Source organism: Stigmatopora nigra, chromosome 8 (genome assembly GCF_051989575.1).
Source record: "Stigmatopora nigra isolate UIUO_SnigA chromosome 8, RoL_Snig_1.1, whole genome shotgun sequence".
NCBI classification, from domain to species: Eukaryota; Metazoa; Chordata; class Actinopteri; order Syngnathiformes; family Syngnathidae; genus Stigmatopora; species Stigmatopora nigra.
Window position 1 is genome coordinate 12,507,725 of NC_135515.1, and position 22,345 is coordinate 12,530,069.

Genomic DNA, 22,345 nt, shown 5'->3' on the forward strand with positions numbered 1-22,345 from the left:
GATTCATAACTCTAATGTAATGTTTGTCTTAGGTTTTAACAGTTCAAATGAATAACATTCCTATCTCTGTCTGCAGAACCTCCTTCCAGTGTCAAAATATGTGCGTGGAGAACACTTGTCTCAAGACCATTGGCTGGACATGTTCCGTCTGCTTGGTCTTCCAAGAGGGATGACTTTAGAAAGACTCACCTTTAATGACCTTCTTGCAGTGGCAGATAACATTATTGCAAAGGCCATGGAGCTTAAGGTATAATGGCTATGAAAAGCCCATATATTCCTGTTCTATTCAGCAACAATGATGGTTGCAAAAAAAAAAGGTCCATAAATACTCTCTCATGATTACCAAATCTATTTTGTCTTCCAATAGTGCTAAAAGTATTAAAATCAATAAAATAACAAGCGTGCAAACATTTTTTCACCTGTATAAGTAATTATTGCACACTTTCGGTAAATGCTATGAACTTCATTTCACTTCTCAAATATCACTGTGTTTGTTTGCAATATGATATGTTTTAACTGAAATTGCTCATCCAAATAAGCAATGATTTATAAACGAAAATCTTGAAAATGATCAGGGGTCCCCTAACTTTTTCATACGACTGTATATTCAGTGGTGGTTAAAGGTTTACATACACTTGTAAAAAAGATAATGTCATGGCTATCTTGAGTTTCCAGTCATTTCTACAAATCAGTTTTATTCTAACACAAACGCTGCAATGAGAAAGTCGATAGGGGCCAGCACAGATGTGAAAAAGAGATTCATTATTTGAAGAAGTCAGAGAAGTCACTTGGAGCCATTTCAAACCATCTGCATCTTCTAAGAGCAAAAGTGCAAACGAAAGTTTGTAAGCATAGCACTGTTTTGTCACTGCCAAGATCAGGAAGAAAACGCAAGTTGTTACCTGCCGCTGAGAGAAAACGGGTCAGGAGAGTGAAGAGTCAACCCAGGAGCACCAAAACAGATCTACCAAGAATTACAAACTTCTGGAACACAAGTGTCAGTGTCCATAATCAACCATGTTTTGCATCGCCATGGACTGAGAGGATGTCATGCACAAACAAACCCTTTACTCCAAAAGTGGCAGCTTAAGGCTCGACTTAAGTTTGTTGCTAAAAAATGATTTGGAGAAATAACTGAAAAATCATGACAGCCGTGACATTATATTCTTTACAAGTGTATGCGAACCACTGCTATCTCTCTCTCTTTCCGTGAAACAATAACAGTAGTATATATCCACAAAAAAAAAGAAAAAAATATAAGATAAGACCTGGAGGAAATTTCTGTGGTGAAATGAAATAAAAACTGAGCTCTTTGGCCACAAACTCACACTTAAACATTATCTACCTATTCCAATCCTTCTATCAGAGAAAAAAATGATTTGGAGAAACAACTGAAAAAATCATGACAGCCGTGACATTATATTCTTTACAAGTGTATGTAAACCACTGCTATCTCTCTCCCTGAAACAATAACAGCAGTATATATCCACACAAAAAAAAAAATATATATATATATATATATTCAAAAAACATTATGAACAACATTAATCAATAACTAACATTTTTTTTATGATTTCTTTGGAATTACATGTTTGATTATGGTGAAGGGAGGCACTGCAATCATTATCCTGCTTTAATGGCAAAATATAAGGCTATTTTGCTGTGATTTTAATATTGTCTTGCTGACTCATTTCTCAATCCTCTACCTAATTGGGAAGTTTAGTTAAATTCAAAAGAACATTCAAAGTGTTATACATGGGAGCAGAGAATTTTGCCTGGTGTGTACAACATGAAGATATCTGCGCTCAAACTGAAATCAGTCATATTTATATCTACTTATGTGTGTATTTTATTTGTATAGGACCTAAACAACCGTGCCCATGCAGAGGTGACCATCAGAGAAGCACTAAGAGAGCTGGATCTGTGGGGTGCAGCTGCTACATTTAACCTCACGGAGTATACTGGCAGCAGTGGCTGCACTCTCACCATCATCAAAGACTGGAAAGATATAGTCAGCCAGGTAGCTACAGCCACAGACACCCAAAAACATGCATATATATATACATATACACTTATAGACACACACACACACATACACACACACACTCTCTCACACACACACACTCACACACACACACACACACACACTCACACACACATTCACAAACATGCATGCCCGCACGCGCACACAAAAACAGGGCACACGTACAAGTCTAAAATGTACTAAAAAGTGGACGGCTTTTTGATGCTGTCCGGTCATAGGCAAATGCACCTGCGCATAAAATGCTTCAACACGGTTAGATTTTGAATGATTGTTATCCATTTTAAGACATTAATAAATAACTGTCTTAGAATTTTCTCTGGCTTCCCACTGGCACTTGTGGTTAGCGCGTCTGCCTCACAGCTTGGGGGTCATAGGAGGAAATCTTTCCACCAATCTGGTATCTTAGAAGTGCAAACAGTGGATTGCAGTCAGGTGCTTCTTGTTTTAGCAGAAATCTAATTAGTTAAACTGTCTGTGCTGGATCGGTTGGAACAAAAACCTGCACCCACAGTGACCCTTGAGGATCGGATTGCCCAGGCCTGATTTAGATTTTGCACTGCTCTGTAACATTTTTTGTGGTAGAAACAATCAGAACTACTCGGTGTTAAGGTTTTTTTTTTTTTTCTCCAAATACAGTGGTTATCGGGGCCCGGCTATCGAGTGGTTAGCGGGTCGACTCACAGTTCTGAGGTCGAGGATTCGAGCCCAGGTCAATGTGAAATAATCTGAAGTAAACAAAGAATGTTTCAATACGTGTCATAGCTTTCATCTGTGTCACAGCCATGAATTCGTGTCATGGCCTTCATCGTTGTCACAGCCTTCATCGTTGTCAGAGCCGTTCATCCTTGTCATAGATCATTTGTATGTCATGCAATCTTGTCCTAATTAAACTGTTGATGCACAAAGCGGAATCGAAGATTGGAGAACGGAACCAGTCGAAGATTGACTGGAGGCTTACGCAGAGTAACTCTGTCTGTCCTCCCTCTGTGCTCTCCTCCAGAAGCGTCAAAGTCTCTCTCATCTGTCTTGGCGTGCTTACTTGTGTTTGACCTTGTGAATGTTCATCGTGGACTGGACAGTCAGCTCAATGTGTGGAGTTTGCATGTTCTCCCGGGACTTGAGTGGTTAAACAGACTAAATTGCCTCTTGGTATCAGTGTGAGCATTAATGGTTGTCCGTATCCTTATACCCTTCATTTGGCTGTCTATCGATTCTGGCTATCCCCGCCGTAGTTGTTGGGATAGGCTCCAGCACACCCCACAAGGAACCCTTGTCAGGACATGCGGTTCAGGAAATAAAAAAAATGAATGAATATTAGTGTCTCTCTGATAATGGCTCATTTTTACCTATATGGCACAAGATAATTCAGACTCAATGTAGAGCAATGTTTTGTTTGCAATCTGTATTTGCTCTAAAATAGTTCAGAAAGCTCAATATTGTTTTGTACATGAACTTCATCGGCATGATAGATGAAGATCTTGCCATTATTAACCAGACTAACAGATGTGATATAAAAAAAATCTTTTTGGATTTGTTTCATCCAGGTGGGAGATAACCGCTGTCTTCTGCAGTCTCTGAAAGACTCTCCGTATTACTGCAACTTTCAAGACAAGGTCAGAGGAACATGTGAAAAATAAAGAATAAAATATTCTAATAAATATTCAAATGTTAAATCAATATATGATCAGGTCAGCTTGTGGGAGGTACGTCTGTCAGACTTGGATGAATACCTACTCAGCCTGAATGCCATTCAGAGAAGATGGGTTTATCTGGAACCGATCTTTGGACGGGGAGCATTGCCTCGAGAGGAAGCCCGGTTCAAACGAGTTGATGATGATTTCAGGTACCTTGGTGTTTTGGTCTGGGGTTTGCAGCTCTGTTAATGGTTTACATTTGTAGTTATTAACTCATTAGCTGCCGTTAATCAAATGATCGCTGTTAGACCCTTGCAGTCAAAATTTATTGGATGCCTCTCGCCGTCAATCGCGTTGACATATGATCACTTGCTTTTGCAATTAATATGTTGAGATAAAATGTGACAAAATGATTCATAATTATAATGCTAAATTTTCTAGATATACAGCATATTTGATATTTCTATATTTATATTGACACTATTGAAACAAACCTTGCTGTAAAAAAAAGTAAATGGCCAAAAATTAGAAGTAAAAAGTAAAAGTAAAATAGCTCAATTTCAAGTTCATTTGGTGTCTGAGTTTAATTATGTAAAATAAGTAGTTTAAATTATTTGTGGGCAACCTTATTTTGGTACTGCAAAACCGAAAAAAAAGGATTTTGGGCTTCTTTTTTATGTTTTATTGAAAACACCCTTTTATATGATTATAATGTTGCAAAAGTTCTAATGGGTGGACAAAACACATTTGGATGTAATACTTTCTCCCCCTCCTGGGTATTGGCAGATTCTCAAAATCAGGTGCAAAAATATCTGATCTTGACATCCTAATTCCCAACAAACTAATTGGCCCTTTGTGGAATGACACCCATGCTGCAAATGAATGGTATGGCAATGTCTTCCATTACCTGTGTTTACTACCAATGCATTCTATGTGCCTCAGGTCTATCATGTTAGACATCCAGAGGGACAGCAGAGTTGTTTCATTGAGCTCAAGGGCTGGGATCAGAAACTCCCTGGTAACCATAATGGACCAGCTTCAGCGCTGTCAAAAATCCCTGAATGAGTTTTTGGAGGTACATAAATCAAAACCCTTTATTGTCATTACATACAGTTCACACCAAGATCAACAAAAGATGGTAGCCACTCATGGAGTATACTAACCACTTGTAGTTGACATCTTTTTGTAACTTTTCCTTTAGGAGAAACGCTCAGCCTTCCCAAGATTTTATTTCATAGGAGATGATGATCTTTTAGAGATTCTTGGTCAGGCAACCAACCCAGCAGTTATCCAGTCACATCTCAAAAAATTGTTCGCAGGTTGGTTGGGTTGTTGTTTATTTTTATCCTGTATGAATATATGTTTTGAACAAAGAAGCTAATCAATGTACTACATGCACAGGCATCCACAGCGTTGTGTTTGATGAGCATTGCCAGTGCATTGTGGCCATGTGTTCCTTAGATGGAGAGATTGTACCTCTGAGAAATACTGTACACATCTCTAGCCTTGTGGAGGTAAAAAAAAATTGTGTGGAGTTTTTAGAGCATAGAATAATAATGTTTGTAATAATTTGTATATTTTTTTAAAGAAACATTCATGCTTTATAGGAATGGTTAAATGAACTGTCTAAGGAAATGAAGGGGACTCTGAGGGAAATGCTGTATGAATGTGTCACTGCAGGGAAAAAAGGTGACGTGGACCCCTCTCGTTATCCATCACAAGTACGTATTAATTTGTTTTGTATGTTTTTTTGGTTGTTTAGTGCCTTTCTTTAATTCCGTTTTATTCAAATTTTTTTTTAAAGAAAATTCACTGAAAGGATAAAATTTGACTTTTGGGTATATAGGTTTTGTGTCTTGCCGAACAAATCTTGTTTACTGAAGATGTAGAGCGTGCACTCAAGGAAGATAATCTACAGCAGCTAGAGCTCGAGCTTAGTGCCAAGTTGGACCACTACACCACAGCTGACACCAGCTCTGCTGACCATGCAATCACAGGTACACATACCTAAGTGACATTAAACTCCAGACATACTGGTGAACTTACTTAGGTTAATGGACATAACAATATTCTTTATGATTTGAGTTAAACTTTTTTTTACCAAAGATCACCGCCGATTTTTGTGTAGCATCTTCAATTCAATCTGTGATTTCTTCATAAATGTGTGGACTGTCTGTCTGCATACCTCTGCTCTGGACATTTCATCCCTGAAATTATCATGAATGGCTGCTTTATGAGTTCATAGAAATTAGGTCTGGGATGGTAGTTTAGATTTTATGATTTGCGGAGTTACGTTTCCACCACGCACTTGTTCATTCATGTATTGTTTGCCTTCTATAGATACTGGTATTTTACAGCTAAAGTTGAAGGCCTTGATCCTGGACATCATTCATAACATCAGTGTGGTGAAACAGTTAATTCAGGCAGGAGTCAGAAGCCTTGAAGCCTGGTCCTGGCAGAAACAGCTCCGGTTCTACATGGGACATGACAAATGCTGTCACATACATATGGTTGATGCAACGTTCCTCTACACCTATGAGTACCAGGTTGGTACCTGCTTTTGCTTCCTTTTGGTATGGTTATTTTCTTGCAAAAATCCATCTCCCTTGTATTTAAAGGAAATAATCATTCTCCTTGATCACGACTTTGTGATTTATTCAACGAGCCTTTCCGTAACGTGTGCACACACTCAGTTCTATCACCAGGACAAAATTATTCAATGTTTCCAAGGGATGAAAATATTGGACCCGTGTTTAAGCAAAATTATCATTTGAAGTCAGAATTTTAATGGGAAGATACAACTGGTGCTTAACATTTAATTCAAGCCACCCGACGGTGTTGTTGTTGTTGTTGTTGATTCACCGAGGCACCTGAGAATAATCCTCAGAAGCGCTACACTCGCAGTTGGGAGGCTGGTGAGCTCTCCAAAGAAAAGACAGACTGGAGTCTGACATCGGTCTTTGTCACACTTCCCTGTCAGGGGTTGCCATTTTCGGAGGGTCGGTGGTCTCCTGACCGGAAACGAATCATTTCGGAGAGCTTTTGTTTTGGTAACTGGGCCTCTTTCTCGGACCTAGATTTGATAGAAAATAGAGACTGGATGCAGGGGTGGGAAGTAGGTGGGGGTCTGCAGGTCCTGCGGAGTATGGCCCTTCGATTCTGGGTATCAGGTGGAATGGGAAGTTAGGGAAGGGGTTTGGGGGAGCGATTTGCAGTCTGTAATGATGGAGGCGGAAGATCAGTCATTGTTCTGATCGAATCAGGTGACGGCTGCATTCAGTGCAGCTTTTTTGGCATGAAAGGAGCTGCTAACCGTTGATGCACGCCAGGAGTGGTAGAGTCGCCTCGTAGGTCCAGCATCCCGGCCGGCCATCAGTATAGACCAGACATGGGCAAACTATGGCCCGAGGGCCACATAGGCCGACGTTGTACAAATAATGTTTGTTTGTTTATTTCCCCCAAGATGGCACCGTCACGCGGAAGCCAGTGGCAGTAGCTCTGTCCACTCTTATTTGTTTTTTTGTGTTTTACAGCCCCTCTATCTTTTTTTAACCCGGACGCGAAATGTTTTGAAAATGACGCACACAAATATCACAATACGCGTAATCCAAGTTTTATAATTAGCGTGCCACATCACTTGTAGGTCTCTTGAAGGCACGCGTGTTCTCCGCATTGTACACTAGTAGCGGCTTCATTTTACAGTCACCGCTCACATTAGCATACAACGCTAGCATTAAGCGGTCCTTCATGGGTTTGTGTCCCGGTAATGCCTTCTCTGCCACCATGAATGTCCGCCTGGGCATCGTTTTCCAAAAAAGACCAGTTTCATCGCAGTTGAAAACTTGCTGGGGGATGTAACTTTCCTCGGCGATAATTAAGGCAAATGTCTTGGTGCGTCCTTCTGCTTAAGGATGGTGGAAATGGTTGACGTATTCCTCTCGTATTGCCGAGCGAGCTCAGTAACACGTACTCCACTCATATTTTTCAATTATTTCGCGTTTTGTGTCCATTGTCAACACATTTTCTTTGCAAAACTCTGCCGATCCATAGTAATATTGTTTACCTGGAAATGTACCCAACGCGGAGGGAAAAGCGGGCGGGGAAATGCAAAGTCTGCCCAGTGTTTGTAGAAATATTTTATACACAAAAGAGATGCAAAAAAGACAGAGCCATGGCCACCTGGCTTGGTTGCATCACAAAATTTTGATCTTATCTCGGGCGAATTATTCGATCGAAATTTTCGTCGTAAGACAAGAATGTCGTATGGCGGAGCGGTCGTATCACAAGGTTCGACTGTACATACACATATACGTACATATATATAAATATACATATATATATATATATATATATATATATATATATATATATATATATATATATATATATATATATATATATATATATATATATATATATATATATATATATATATATATATATATATATATATATATAAATATACATATACATATCTACATATATATATATATATATATATATATATATATATATATATATATATATATATATATATATATATATAGATATAGATATAGATATAGATATAGATATATAGATATAGATATACGTACATATATATAAATATACATATACATACATAGACGTTCATATATATAAATATACATATACATACATATACGTACACACACACACATACATATATATATATATATATATATATATATATATATATATATATATATATATATATATATATATATATATATATATATATATATATATATATATATATATATATATATATATATATATATATATATATATATATATATATATATATATATATATATATATATATATATATATATATATATATATATATATATATATATATATATATATATATATATATATATATATAAACATACCTATACATACGTATACGTAAATATATATAAATATACATACATACACATAGATGTACATGTATACATATGGTTGGTCTTAACATTCTGCCATTTCTTTTGTTAAAGAGCCTGACTTATCTCGCTCACTCACTAACATTTAAATCTCTTTTTTATTTCTTTTTTTTCTTCTTCCTCTGTCGATGTGGTGATTCACTCACCTGACTTCGGCAAGCACGGGATCAATTGCCACTCGATGGCGCTATGATTCTTTGTGCGAATGGTTGACTGACGACCAGTCTAGGGTTGTAGTCTGCTTTTCATCTGATGACAGCTGGGATTTTGCTCTAGCAACCCTTGTGAGCATTTGAATAAAGGGATGATGATATTTTGTTGTTGTAATTGTTCTATATATTCTATTCTCTTGTGTATTTATATTTTAATCCATGCGGATACCAGTTTACAACAATTAAATATTTTTTTCCAAATCAAACTAATTATACACCTTAATTTATGTTTTCCGTTGTAGAGTATACATACAATCTTGATAATATTCTACTACCATCTGGGGGAGCTGTTCATTTAAGAATAGTAAAAGTGAATTCACATTGAGCTCCTTTGAACAGACACCTACAGCGTGATGTGATGCTGTTTTTCTGGTTGTTCATTCGTTTTCTGATTCTGTGTTTGTTGATTTGTGTTGTTATTTCTCTCCTAGGGAAATGCTGCAAAGCTGGTGCACACACCACTGACCGATAAATGCTACCTGACTCTGACTCAGGCTATGAAGATGGGACTTGGGGGGAACCCGTATGGGCCAGCTGGCACAGGCAAGACAGAGTCTGTCAAAGCCCTGGGGGGACTCTTTGGACGACAGGTGTTGGTGTTCAATTGTGATGAGGTGAAAATGTGAAAATAACCGATGTCTCAAATCGCCAGTTTTGATATATCAATTACAGATGTTATATGTCTTGTACAAAAAAAAATAACATGAAACAAAGTAGATGTCTACAGCAAATATAAAATGGTTAGGGATATGTACTTCATAACTGAATGATTCATTCTTTATGAACAAATAGTGTTAAAATGTAAAAATGTGACATCAAAAGGCAGAGAAAATGAGACTGTTTCCCTCTGTCATCTTTTTATCCAGGGTATTGATGTGAAATCAATGGGACGCATTTTTGTGGGCTTGGTGAAGTGTGGCGCATGGGGCTGCTTTGACGAGTTCAATCGTTTAGAGGAGACAGTGCTATCTGCAGTTTCAATGCAGATTCAAGCCATTCAAGACTCTCTTAAACATCACAAGCCCATATGTGAACTAATGGGGAGAGAGGTCAGTCAATACACATTTACAAGATGTTATATCATTTTGATGAGCAACTATGGATCCTTTGCCAATAATCTGTCTTATTACCTCTGCTCCTTTTCTTTACTTTAGTGACTATATACATGTACGTAAAGAAATTCTGTACTGTCTGGTGCATTATCAGCCCTTATTCGGACATTTATTGATCTTCTAAAAAATATACAGTGATACCTCTACTTACGTTATTAATCGTTTCTAGTCCTGGTTTTGTTACTTGAATTAAGTAGAAGCACATTTTATATTGAATTAGCATAATGAATTCTACAAACTTTAATAACAACCACTAAGCCTTTTAAAAATTGGTAAAAGTATTCATATTTTTAATGAAATATTTATATATGTAATTAACAAAGAAAAATATTTTTTAAGGCATTAAAATGAATTAGAAACTCACCGCCGGCCAGAGCTGATCAGCCATGGTTCCGGAAAAAACTGTAAACTTCCCTACAAAGGAGGCTTTTGGTCGCACGGTCGATTTCATACTATTCCATTTCAGGACGGCTCTGGGTTTGCCTGAAGTGTGCTATTTTTGGATGGGCTGGTGCCATGTTTGCCTATCACAATCAAATGTCCCTACCTGCCTCTAGCCCGTTAACGGCATGATGGCCAAGGATGTACAGTGTTCCCCTGCTACTTCGCGGTTCAGCTATCGCCGACTCAGAACTTTACGGATTTTGTTTGGAAAAAATAAAATAAAATAATACAAATATTACATTGAAACAACATATTTTACAGTTTTTTTTTGTTATAACACGAATTGCGTTCTCTCTACCCGTTTTCTACATGGTGTACTGTATACAGGGGGGTAAATTTAAAAAAAATAAAACATAAAAAAATTGGAATTAAATTCAAATTAAGCATCTTTTGAAGGGGAATCCCTACTTCACGGAAATTCACTTATCGTGGGTGGTCCCGGTCCCCATTAAGCAATAAGCGAGGGAACACTGTTTTGGGAATGCAACTCCATCACAATTTGAAAATATATATATAAACATCCAGGAAGTTTAATTGCATTTTGAGGGATGTTAGATTTTATTTGATTTTTCGTAACTTAGATTGTTTTTCGGATTTTGGAACAAAAGGTTTCCCATCAAAACTTTTTGTAAGATGAGAATTTTGTCTGTAGAAGCCTTTGTAAGTAAAGGTACCACTATTTTACAAAGGAGATCACCAGGAAATATTTTTTTGACATTACTTTCTATCTCCCCTAGGTTGAATTAGACCCTAACTCAGGAGTTTTTATTACGTTGAATCCAGCGGGAAAAGGTTATGGAGGTCGACAGAAACTCCCAGACAACTTAAAGCAGCTGTTCAGGCCTGTGGCCATGAGCCGACCTGACAATGAGCTGATTGCTGAAGTCATTTTGTACTCTGAGGGCTTCAAAAGTGGAGAAATACTGGGTCGGAAACTGGTGGCAATCTTTAACCTTTCCAGGTAGAACTTGTATTCAACTGCTCTTGTCGAGTTAGTTTGTGTGTTACTTATAATCCCTTAAGAGCAATGAACTCTATTGCAGTTTATTGGTTCTGTGAACAATTTATGTTTCCATTTGGACAATCCCTGTAGTCAATTGAAAATTGCTAAGCACTCTTCTTTTCTTTTTGTGCCTAGGGAGCTCTTGACCCCACAACAACACTATGACTGGGGCTTACGTGCTTTGAAAACAGTTCTCAAGGCCTGTGGTAGTTTGCTTCAGCAGCAGAGAAAAAGCCATGACAAGGACACAAGTGAGACCCGCTCTGCACATGTTCGATACTTGAATCATTTAAAAAAAAAGTTTTTTAATAGCAGGGTGAAACTTAAGGCTTTGCTTGAGTATGCAAACTGATCCATTGACCTCTGCCTATCAGCCCGCCTGCTGCCTTTGGTGTCCAAACATCAATTGACCATCACTCTCCTGCAAACTTTTTGATAACCTTGCTTTGCTTTGTTACTAATCCTAACTTTGTCTTTCCTTTGCTACTCTGTGCCACTTCTATTCTCCTTTTCTATCTCTCTTCCTCCTTAATCCCCCTGTGACCTAATGAGGATAAAGCGGTTCAGAAAATGAGAGAGATTTTTTTTCCTGATTTAATTCAATGCAATACATTTTATTTTACTTATGCAGTTCAAGAAATTAATCTGGTGGTCCAGGCATTGCGACTCAACACCATGTCGAAACTGACGTTCGCCGATAGCTCGAGGTTTGATGCCTTACTTAGAGATGTCTTCACTGGGGTAAATTTTGCTGATGTTGAGGACCTGAACCTCACTGAGGCCTTGGAGCAGGTCTACAAAGAGAATCGACTAGAGCCTATACCTACACAGGTATGTGTGTGCGCCTGTGTACACGACACATGTACATGAGCGTGAGCATGGATGCATTCTTGATCATACCCTTTCAGGAGTGTTTTAACTTTGTGATTGGTTCAGAAATAGACATGTTAAGTACTGAAAATGTTGGACAGTTATACCTTTAAACAGTCATGTATGTGTTTTTGTAGTTAAAAAAAGCATTGGAGTTAAATGAGCAGCTGAGACAGCGCATGGGTGTCGTGATCGTAGGGCCAAGCGGAGCAGGCAAGTCTACCCTCTGGAGGATGCTTCGGGCTGCTCTCTATAAATCAGGCAGAGTGGTGAGATTAATCCCCCGACACTTTTAAACCTAGTGGCTGTACATTATTATTTTAGGATGCAAAGATGGTACATTTCATTATCTTTATATGTTTTCCCCTGCTTTAGGTGAAGCTTTACACATTGAACCCTAAAGCAATGCCCAAGCATCAACTTCTGGGACATATTGACATGGACACTAGGGAGTGGGCTGATGGAGTCCTCACACATAGTGCCAGAAATGTTGTAAAAGAATCACAGGGTGAAAAGAATGTTTGGTTGTGTCCAGTATATACATCTATATTTTTAGTTTATACATTGCTAAGAAAAAGTATTTGCCCCCTTCTTGATGGATGTTTTTTTTTCCTTTCAAAATATTCAGAAATTGACGCATACAAATCTCCTCACAATAGGATTACTCACGACCATTTGCCAACTTGTCCTGTTGTCTCTTTTCCATAGAATCAGAAAACTCTTGCCACTTCGCTACAGAGCTCCCGCAATGCTCCACCCTTTGTTTGAAGGTATCTTTACACGAAGTATTTGCGGCGAGAAAGACAGTACGCTGAAATCATAAGCAGCCTGTTGCGTCTTGGCCATCTGGCTGTCACCTATGCTCGTATATAAAAAAATGTCTCGGATCTCAAGGCAAATATTTGCTCAGACTTTTACTCGTATCTCAAATTTCTTGTATGTCAAGGCACTCCTAAGACAAGTAATTACGGTATGCAAAAATACAGAAATCAGGAAGTGGGCAAATACTTTTTCATAGCACTGCAAGTCTTATCATTGCATTTCTATAATTTTCTTTTCTAGATGTAAGTTCCTGGATCGTGTGTGACGGCGACATTGATCCTGAGTGGATTGAAAGTCTTAACTCTGTGCTTGATGATAATCGCCTTTTGACAATGCCAAGTGGAGAGCGTATACAGTTTGGACCCAATGTCAATTTCATTTTCGAGACTCATGACCTGAGCTGTGCCTCCCCAGCTACAATATCTCGCATGGGCATGATCTTTCTTAGGTCAGTGTTGTTGAACTACAGTATGTGTGTTTATTTCATAATTTTCCATTTTCTAATAACCTCTTTAATTATTTAGCGATGAGGACATTGATGTGGGTGCATTGGAGAAATCTTGGTTGTGGAATCAGCCTGAGCAGTGCCGTGCTAATTTAGAAAAATGGCTGGAGCTTTTCTTTCAACAAGCTCTGCATTGGGTCCTCAAACAGGTATCCCTTTGCTTTTCTCTTTTGCAGTAAATATTTAACTTACATTTGATTTGTTTAGAGGCAGTGCAGTTTCTCATGGTTAACCAACGGCCATGTAAACATGTAAAAAGGCCTCAGTATTTGTACATTTGGCATTTGCTACTGTAGATGGTTAGCATGTTTCCTTGGTGGTGGCCTAGCGACCGAGGAGTTTTGGGGTTGTGGGATCGGCCCAAGCCGGACCTCACTGTGTGAAGTTTGTTCTCCTGGGCCGGCGTGGGATTCCTCCGGGTACTCCAGTTTCCTCCCAAATTCCCTAAAAAACATTAATGTCAGGCTTATTAGACACTCTAAATTTCTAGGTACGAGTGTGAGCGTGAATTGTTGTCTGTCTCCTTGTACCCTGCGATTGGCAGGCCACCATTTCACTTTCCCCTACCTGGTGCACAGAGTCAGTTGGGATAAATCACCACTAGACCAGTTAATAAATTAACATGTTCTGTACTCTTTCCCTCTTTTCTCTATAAGAATGAATTTGTGGTGGAGACTAGCCTGGTGGGCACAGTACTGAATGGTCTATCACACCTCAGTGCTGTAACAGAGCGTGGTCAATTCATCGTTGGTCTTCTAAGAGGATTAGGGGGAAACCTTAACCTCAAGACCAGACAAGAGTTTGCCAAAGAGGTAAGCAGAAATGGTGCATGAGGGTGAATATGCCCTCTTTGTCTAAACAAAACCTAAAAAGTCAGTGGTGCGTACATTTGGGCTAGTGTGAATAAAAACCAGCGAACTTTGGTGTGGACCAAACAACTGGTTCAGGACCTTTGCATCGTGCGGTTTGTTTTCTGTGCGGAACCTACCACAGTGGTTTGAACCAAAGCTGAAATCACATTATTTTTTATGTTATTCATGTACATTGCCTTGATAAAGTATTCAGCCCTTTTGAATTTTCCCATTTCAGACTTCAAATATAAAGATATAAAATCATATTTTTTGTCGAGAACCAACAATTGCGTCACAATGCTGAAGTGGAATAAAATCTATTGGATATTTATTTAACATATCCAGTAATAACTTGACATGCGAGTGTCCCAACATACAAGAAATTTGAGATTCAAGGAAAATTCAGAGCAAATTTTTGTCCTGAGATACGACACAGATTTGAGATACGAGCATATGAAGCGGTTCCCGATGCAGCCGCCAGGTGGCCGAGAATGCGAGTCTGCATATGAGAACAGTATCGCTCTGTCTTTCTTGCCCCATCTAGGTTGCATAAAGGTATATCCGAGCATCGCCATACAGCTTACATTATTTACGTGTTGTTTTCAGGGTTTTATTTGTTAAAAAAAAGTTTAAAATAGCCAATAAAATTAATTCCACTTCACATTCATGTCTCACTTGTTGATTGTTGATCAAATGTTTTAATTGGATATCTTTGTTTGAAGCCTGAAATGTGCCAAAAGGTTGTGCCAAATAGTTTTGCAAGGCATTGTACCTGTATTTGTTATGGCCTTTGACTGTAGATTTAAGAATGCATAACAGTTTTGCTCCGGAATCTATTTTTAGTTGCTGAACTGGGCCAGTGAAACCCCACCAAATACCCGAAAGCCACTTGATACCTACTATGACCCTGCGAGTGGCCACCTTGCAGCCTATACATTGCAGCGGCCTGACAGTCTCAGGCTGGAGCATCTCTCTCATGCACAGTCATTGCCTGTGATTGAGACTCCAGATATGCAAAGGGCGCTGCTTTCCTTCTCCCCTTGGCTCTCTGCCCAACACAGACAGCCATTCCTGGTGGTAGGACCAGAAGGCTGTGGAAAGGGGTAACTACAACTACAAAAAATATAATTTAAAAACAAGCTCTTCACTAAACACATTTTTTTTTCATTCATTGGAGTTGAAAAAATAGCGGTGACATTTTTTTTACCATTTAGAAAAGAATAGTAATTTATTAATTTACTTCACATCATAGACAAATGTAGTCATATAAATAAATACAGCATGCAAAAACTACCATAGAATACATAGTATAAAAAGTAATAATCATAATAAGTGCGTGCAGTGTAATTGTTTTCAGAACAGACAGAGAAGTGTGATGAGCCCAGTTTATGTCAACATCAGCCAGTGATGCTGGTGGTACAGAGCTCCATTGCTGCCGAAACGAATGACCTTTGGTAGTGCTGCTTCTTGCAGAGTGGGTGAGTCTGCAGCTGAAGGAGCTGCCTAAGGTTGAGAGGTTGACCATGATGGATGTTAGATTTGCGTTTCTATGGAGTCAGTACAGAGAAGGCCCTCCTGACCAGCCTGTTCAGTATCTTCCTGTCTCTCTCCATGGCCACCGCATAAAATGCTGAAGAAGACACCAGAGTGTCAAAAAATGAGTACAGCAGAGACGACAGTCTTCTCGTAGGTGGAGGCAAGTTGGGCAATAGTTGTATAGGAATCTGTATTATGGGTCAAGTCCAGTTTATTGTTGAGGTACTTGTAAGTCTCCACCATTCATTCCTTTTCTGAACCGGTGATCTCAGCCTCTCTCAGCCAACTGTGTGTACCAGGGGGGCACTAGGTGGCCGGCCAATTGCAGGGCACAAGGAGCCGGATAACCATTCTGTTTTGCTCGTGGGGGGCCCCCAAATCAGGCACAAGGAGAACCCAGGCTGTGGCTCTTTCAGTTTATTCAGAATGTACGAGGGCAAGGCGAAGGTACGAGGGGAGCAGCATAGTCAGATCGGTGAATGTGTTGTGGAGGTCGACAGCCGAGAGGTCCATAGAGCGGTCCAAAGAAAATGTACAAGATGTGCGGTCTGGTCCAGATCATATTCGTGGTCTGTGGTCGTGAGCATCGTCAAAGTCCTGGGAACAAAACGAGGTTGAGGCAAACAAGGAGGAAGCGCAAGAAAGTACTAGTTATCTCAGGATTAAACCTTTGATCTCAGAACTGCGAGGCATACGTGCCAAGCGCTGTGACACCATTCCACTGTATTTTTCCAACTAATTAAGAATCTTGAAATAACTCCACTAAATACTCAAATATATTTTCTTTTCTTTACTGTTGAATCTTATTGCAATAGAGCAGGAGTGCTCAGTACATCGATTGTGATCAACCAGTCGATCACAAAATTAGTAGCTCGGCCAGTGGATCGGCTGAGACTAAGATTTGTTCCACATGACTCAGTGAAATGGGAGTGACATAATCAGGTCTCTTCTCTTCTGAGATAAATATGTCAATAAGATCCTCCAGAATATGTAGACACTAGTCATATGGCTTGCAGCTATTAATGTAACATAATGCTGTCAATAGTTTACTCGGATTAGCGACACTAAGGCTATATTAATCATGTCTCATTAGTAGATCACTGGCTAATCTGTGCTCGTTTTCTGAAGGCCAGCATTCTTTAGTCGCATTTCATCTACCATGAGTGAGATTGTAAGGATCGTTTGGCTAAATAACTCAAATCTAGAACACTTACGGTCAAGTCCTCTCATCATTGAGGTTTCTAAGTTTTAAAATTACCTGTAGTAGTTTTAAACCAATTAATCGCATAACTTTCCAGTCATCAATTAAAGGATTTAGTTTCCCCTCAGTTAATCATTTAAGTTTTGTCTTACTTGCATGCGTTTTAATACTTGCTCAGCCATTCATTAATTTTTCTGTAGAGGTCATTTTTTTGCCCAGTTTTATTTAACGGGCATGTAAGTCAAATCCAAAGACCCATCAGTTTCTATTAAAACTTTTTTGGCTTCTTGATCTTAACATAATATACATGTCACATACGTTCCCTTATAATACTGAAAAATGCAATTTTTTTAACCTCCAGAATGCTCCTGCGTTTTGCCTTTTCCCGTCTACGCTCCACCCAAGTGGCAGTGGTTCACTGTAGTGCCCAGACCTCATCTCGCCATGTCCTTCAGAAACTCAGTCAGACTTGCCTGTTGCTCAGCTCCAACACCGGTCGAGTCTTCAGACCCAAGGACTGTGAGAACTTGGTGCTTTACTTAAAAGACATCAACCTACCTAAACCTGATAAGTGGGGGACGAGCAACCTCACAGCCTTCTTGCAACAGGTGTGTAGAACTGAACCCGGTACCTTGGATTTTTTTGCAGTCGTAAAGCAGTACTTGTGTATGTATATGTAAATTCTGTAATTCGTTCCACGGTCCTTCAAAAAAACCTACCAACTAAACCCTTTGTCTCAATTTTGGATGAAAGGTGTGAGAAACACAAAAATTAGAGAAATTTATTAAAAAAATCATTTGTTAATGTATTAAAAAAATAACAAACATTTCAACATTTCCTATCAGTGCAAGTGCATAATTGGGAGAAAGCTAACATATGCGATAGACAAAGTACATGAATCGATGCACATGGGGCACACATAGAGACAAACGACCATACACACTCACAGTCATACCGCCACTAGTGGGAATTCGAGTCCATGCCTGCCCGCACCGAAGTCAGGTAAGTGAAGCTCTACACCATGGGCAGCCCAGTAATTTTAAATAAAGAAATAAGTTGCTTTACCTACACTCACGCAAGTGCAGTGTAGGGAGATTTGCAAGCAGAACGCAACGCCGCTGTGACAATTTCAAAATAAATAACGGATACTTGGATCTTGTTTTTGAAAAAGTAATTTGGATATCCGAGGGTTTTGTAACCTCACAATCTCGTGTTTAGAAGCATTCGTAAATCTACCACTGTAATCTGCTGTGAAAGTTAAAAAAATCCTACCAAATGAAAAAGTGCTTGAATAAATTGTGCTACACAAACAGTAATAATGTTGATCTGTATATAATCCGATCACTTGTTTTTCACAAAATAATGTCGTTAATTATGTTTGCTAATTAATTATTTCCCATTTTGTGTTCAATTTGCCTTTATAATTTCCTCACAATGGGCACTGATCCTGTTTATTCATCTTACCCCTCTCTAGATGTTGACATATAAAGGGTTCTACGATGAAAATCTGGAGTGGGTGAGCCTGGAGAATATTCAGGTGGTCGCATCCATGTCAACTGGTGGTGCTGTTGGGAGCCATTCGTTAACGTCACGCTTTTCATCAATAGTTCGCATTTGCGCCATAGAGTGAGTGCAGTGGTATTTCCACTTTCATTATTATTCTTATTTACTCAACATCAAACTGATCCCTATGAATTACAATATTATTTATCTGCTCTGTCACCAATCTGCTTTGGCGCTTCAGCTATCCAGATCGAGAGCAGCTGCAGACTATCTACTCAGCGTACCTGCAACCAATTCTCCAACACAGTCTGAGCAGCCAAGCAAGCTGGGCCAGCACAGGGAAAACACACCAGCTGGCTAGTTCGATGGTTCAGCTGTATGAACAGGTAGATAGATACCTGCGGGTGCTGTTTATGATCTAACTAGTACAAACTGAATACATGTTATCAATTAGGAATAAAAAAACTAATCATTTCATTCACTGATGCATAACTTCCTGGTGTCTGACAGAAAACTTAATTGTTACATGTTACTGTGTACTTTAACAATGCAGTACATATTTTATTCCTAATAGGTGAAAGCAAAATTTGCAGTGGATGATCACAGTCACTATCTTTTCACCCCATGCATCCTAACTGAATGGGTTCTCAGTTTGTTACGATATGACCTCATCGCAGGTAAAAACAATTAAAAAAAGCACAAACACACACACACACAACTAAAAAGCATGGGCATAATTTGTTTATAATTCGCTGCTTATAATTCATTTTTTTTTCTTTAAAAGCTCAGTCAGATGTAACAGACGGTGTGCTGGTGGTTGTTGCATATGAGGCCAGAAGAATTTTCAGAGACCGTCTCGTTTCCTCCAAGGACCGCCAAACCTTTGATAACATCCTTTCTGCCATCCTCCGCGGGGAATGGAGCTCTGATGCTCTTGAAACCATGACTGGTAGGCCACATTTTCCTGTCATGCTTTTTCGTCATTCCTTAACTACACGTGTAAGTTTTAAGAAGACGAACGTTCCTCGAAGGAACTCTCGCATAAGCCTTCAGGGTTTTAAGGATGAAAAACTCCATTCTGATGCACATAGCCACTCCATTCTGATGCACATAGCCACTCCAAATACCATCATGTTGTTTTTATAAAATCATTCTCTTTGTCAAGGGATGTGCACACAAACAGTAGGGCTTCTGATGTTTTTTTCTCCCTATGTGCAGATGGTTTCTATGTAACGTGGGGAGTCTCTGAGGGAGTTGCAACAGCTCCAGGCCAGCCTCTGCCTCCTCATGGTAAACAACTGGGACGTCTACATTCTTCTGACCTCAAGCAAGTCATTCATAAGGCAAGGTGCAATATGTAGGAATATTTGCTTTGACCTAAAATTCAGCTGCATTACTTTTACAACAAAAAATACAGTAATACCTTGCTACAGCGTGTATTTACCACGTGTATTGCGGCTTGGATTCGTCAGATATTTATGAAGTATTTATGAAAGTGTAAGTCAGGAGTTCTAATCTAGGAACTAATACAAACATGAAATGGGTCACTTGTGGAGTGTATTACACTGACCACCTGGGGACAGTGTTTACCTTTGGGTGTTAAGTTACACTACTGAGAGCGTTTTTGGTTTTTTCGATGGGGTGGTTGGGGTCAAGTCGCAATTGGAGAGTACTTTGTGGTTACTAGGGGGAAGTCTCTACCTTTTTACAGTTGTACGGCAGCCAAATTAGGGGTCCTTGGCAATCCAATCCACAGCTGCAGAAACTTGCCCTTGGCCATTTTGACTTCAATTAGGCGATTTTGGTAGCCATCCACAAGCTTCTGGCAAGCTTCTGGTTGAAACTTTGACCACTTCCTCTTGACATAATCTGTGAAGTTCAGTTAAATTTGATGGTTTTCTGACATTTACTTGTTTCTTCAGCATTGTCGACAAGTTCTCAATGGGGTTTAAGTCAGGACTTTTGGAAGGCCATTCGAAAACCTTAATTCTAGCCTGATTTAACCATTCAATTACCATATTTGATGTGTCTTTGGGGTCATTGTCTTGTTGGAACACCCAACTGTGCCCCAGACCCAATCTTTGGGCTGATGACTTTAGGTTATTTTGAAGAATTTGAAGGTATTTCTCCTTCTTTATTATCCCATTTACTCTCTGTAAAGCACCAGTACCATTGGTAGCTAAACAATCCCACAGCATAATAATACCACCACCGTGCTTGACGGTAGGCCTGGTGTACTTGGGGTTAAAGGCCTCACCTTTTCTCCCCCAAACATATTGCTGGGCATTGTGGCCGGACAGCTCGATTTTTGTTTCGTCTGACCACGAAGCAAAGACTTCCTTTTTGCACGGCAGCCTCTCAGACCATGGAGATGCAACCTGGTGGTGAGTTGTCTCCAATGGTTGGGGAAGAGGCCAGATCCAGCTTGAAAGACCCAACATTTTGTGAGGGTCTCCTGGTACCGTCTGGCTGTGTTCCAAATCAGAAATATTTTCAACGTCTCAGAAGGGGAAAGCGTACAGCGTACAGTGGGGAAAGGGCGCTGCTAACCTTGACTTGGGATGTTGAAAATTGGTGGGCTGAATACTTTGAAGACCTCAACTCAAGCTGCCTCATGTTGTAGAGGTTCACTCAGCTGACTTCAGTGCGGGCGGGGTCGGCCTCAATTCCCCCTGGTAGCGATATGATTGTGAATCCGGATGGTCGTTTGCCTCTCTTTGTGCCATGCGGCTGACTGACAACCAGTCCAGGGTGCTTTTCGCCCAAAGTCAACTGGAATAGGCACCAGCAACCCCCGCATCCCATGAAAAAAAATCCTCTTCAGCTCCACTGACACACCTTCCCATGAGGAAGCAGAGCCGTGAGACTCTGAAGCAGGTTCTCTAATCTCTGGGATTAGAGTCACTGAAAGGGGTTTAGAAGATCCTCGGTAGCAGGGCCCCGGGGGTTGATGACATCTATTTGGAGATTCTAAAAGCTCTGGATGTTGTAGGGTTGTTTTGGTTGACACGGCTCTGCAGCATCGCATGGACATTGGGGACAGTGGCTCTTAATTGGCAGACCGGGGTGATGGTTCCCCTTTTTAAAAAAGGGGACCGCAGGGTATGTCCCAATAATGGGGGAATCCCACTTCTTAGCTGGAAGGTCTATTCAAGGGTATTGGAGAGGAGGATCTCCCGGGAAGTTAAATTCTGAATTCAGGGGCAGCAGTTTAGTTTTCGTCCTGGACGTGGAACAGTGAATTAGCTCTATTACCTCAGCAGAGATCTTGAGGGACATGAGAATTCGCCCAACCAGTCTACATGTCCTTTGTAGACTTGGAGAAGGTGTTCGACATTGTTCTCTGGGAGTATTGGGTACCATAATCCCTGATACATGGTTTCCGGTCCATTTATGATTTCTGTTAGAGTCTGGTCCGCGCAGCCACTGGTAAGTCGGATCCGAACCAGTGAGGGTTGGCCAAGGCTACCCTATGGTACTGATTCTATTCATAACTTTTCTGAACAGAATATCTAAACACAGCCGTGGCTTTGAGGTCGTCCGGTTTGGTGGCCTCAGTATGGCATCCTTGCTTTTTGCAGATGTGTGAAGTGGTCGGGATAAGAATCAGCACCTCTAAATTTATGTATACTGTCCTCGGTTAG

The 22,345-nt window shown here is 39.8% G+C and overlaps 1 protein-coding gene across 2 annotated transcripts in view; it reads left to right on the plus strand.

Moving 5' to 3' along the window:
• dync2h1 (dynein cytoplasmic 2 heavy chain 1) overlaps positions 1 to 22,345 on the plus strand; it is a 91,253-nt gene that overhangs the window by 19,613 nt on the left and 49,295 nt on the right. For both annotated transcript variants that reach the window (XM_077722417.1, XM_077722418.1), the window contains exons 26-52: positions 77 to 247; positions 1,862 to 2,020; positions 3,589 to 3,657; positions 3,733 to 3,887; positions 4,621 to 4,753; positions 4,880 to 4,997; positions 5,080 to 5,192; positions 5,286 to 5,399; positions 5,525 to 5,675; positions 6,019 to 6,224; positions 9,286 to 9,468; positions 9,721 to 9,903; positions 11,148 to 11,371; positions 11,549 to 11,664; positions 12,045 to 12,244; positions 12,421 to 12,552; positions 12,659 to 12,791; positions 13,346 to 13,553; positions 13,630 to 13,759; positions 14,267 to 14,422; positions 15,305 to 15,564; positions 17,560 to 17,806; positions 18,673 to 18,824; positions 18,943 to 19,087; positions 19,276 to 19,378; positions 19,486 to 19,650; positions 19,920 to 20,044. In XM_077722417.1, the coding sequence (XP_077578543.1) occupies positions 77 to 247; positions 1,862 to 2,020; positions 3,589 to 3,657; positions 3,733 to 3,887; positions 4,621 to 4,753; positions 4,880 to 4,997; positions 5,080 to 5,192; positions 5,286 to 5,399; positions 5,525 to 5,675; positions 6,019 to 6,224; positions 9,286 to 9,468; positions 9,721 to 9,903; positions 11,148 to 11,371; positions 11,549 to 11,664; positions 12,045 to 12,244; positions 12,421 to 12,552; positions 12,659 to 12,791; positions 13,346 to 13,553; positions 13,630 to 13,759; positions 14,267 to 14,422; positions 15,305 to 15,564; positions 17,560 to 17,806; positions 18,673 to 18,824; positions 18,943 to 19,087; positions 19,276 to 19,378; positions 19,486 to 19,650; positions 19,920 to 20,044 (4,251 nt within the window). The remainder of the gene's footprint in view (positions 1 to 76; positions 248 to 1,861; positions 2,021 to 3,588; positions 3,658 to 3,732; positions 3,888 to 4,620; positions 4,754 to 4,879; positions 4,998 to 5,079; positions 5,193 to 5,285; positions 5,400 to 5,524; positions 5,676 to 6,018; positions 6,225 to 9,285; positions 9,469 to 9,720; positions 9,904 to 11,147; positions 11,372 to 11,548; positions 11,665 to 12,044; positions 12,245 to 12,420; positions 12,553 to 12,658; positions 12,792 to 13,345; positions 13,554 to 13,629; positions 13,760 to 14,266; positions 14,423 to 15,304; positions 15,565 to 17,559; positions 17,807 to 18,672; positions 18,825 to 18,942; positions 19,088 to 19,275; positions 19,379 to 19,485; positions 19,651 to 19,919; positions 20,045 to 22,345) is intronic.